Raw genomic sequence first — 918 nt, forward strand, 5'->3', positions numbered from 1 at the left:
TCACAATTTCTTCCTTATCAATCGTTTCAGTGCAGATATCACATCTTGGTTTCTCAATGTATAGATTAAAGGATTTAATGTGGGTATTACTACTCCATTAACAACTGAAAGAATTTTGTCACTATCTTGGCCGTCTTTCGATTGAGGTTTGATGTAGGTTACTATACAGTTTCCAAAGAACACGGCTACCACAGCCAGGTGAGATCCACAGGTAGAAAAAGCTTTCCATCTGCCACCAGCTGAGCGGATTCTCAGAATGGCCACAATGATGCGTAAATAGGAAAAGAGAATGAAGCAGAAGGGAAAGAGGACTATGAGAGTACTGGTAAAATACATGATCAATTGCTCCACATCCATGTCTGAACAGATCAACTTCATGAAGGCTGTAAGCTCACAAGAGATATGATTTATCTTATTATGTCCACAAACGTGGAATGGATTTGCAAGACAGGGAACTATAGCAAGTAAGAAGGCAACTGTCCAGGTCGCCAAAGCCAAGAGGATGCAAACTCTCCAGTTCATGACAATGCTATAATGTAGTGGATTGGAGATGGCGACATACCGGTCATAAGCCATGACTGCCAGGAGGAAACATTCAGTGGATCCAAAGTATATGCCAGCGTACATTTGAGTGTAACACCTAGCAAAAGACATGACAGGCCTGTCCACCAAACAGTTGGCAATGGCTTGTGGAACAGAAGTTGTACAGAGACAGATATCAATGATGGATAGGTTGCAAAGGAAAAAGTACATGGGATTGTGGAGCCGGGGCTCAGATATGACCACCAAAGTAATTAGTCCATTACCAATCATTGTCACCAAATACATGATGGTTATGAAAGCTGCCAACCCCATTCTTGTTTTTGGTCGGCCAGAAAATCCAATGAGGACAAATTCAGTTATTTCTGTCTCGTTCAT

General features: G+C 41.7%; 1 protein-coding gene across 1 annotated transcript; it reads right to left on the bottom strand.

Moving 5' to 3' along the window:
- On the bottom strand, positions 1-918 carry LOC136652712 (olfactory receptor 13H1-like). The gene has a single exon (XM_066629633.1). The coding sequence runs from the start codon at positions 916-918 to the stop codon at positions 1-3; it is 918 nt and encodes a 305-aa protein (XP_066485730.1).

The sequence above is a fragment of the Tiliqua scincoides genome, chromosome 5, assembly GCF_035046505.1.
Source record: "Tiliqua scincoides isolate rTilSci1 chromosome 5, rTilSci1.hap2, whole genome shotgun sequence".
Classification (NCBI taxonomy): Eukaryota; Metazoa; Chordata; class Lepidosauria; order Squamata; family Scincidae; genus Tiliqua; species Tiliqua scincoides.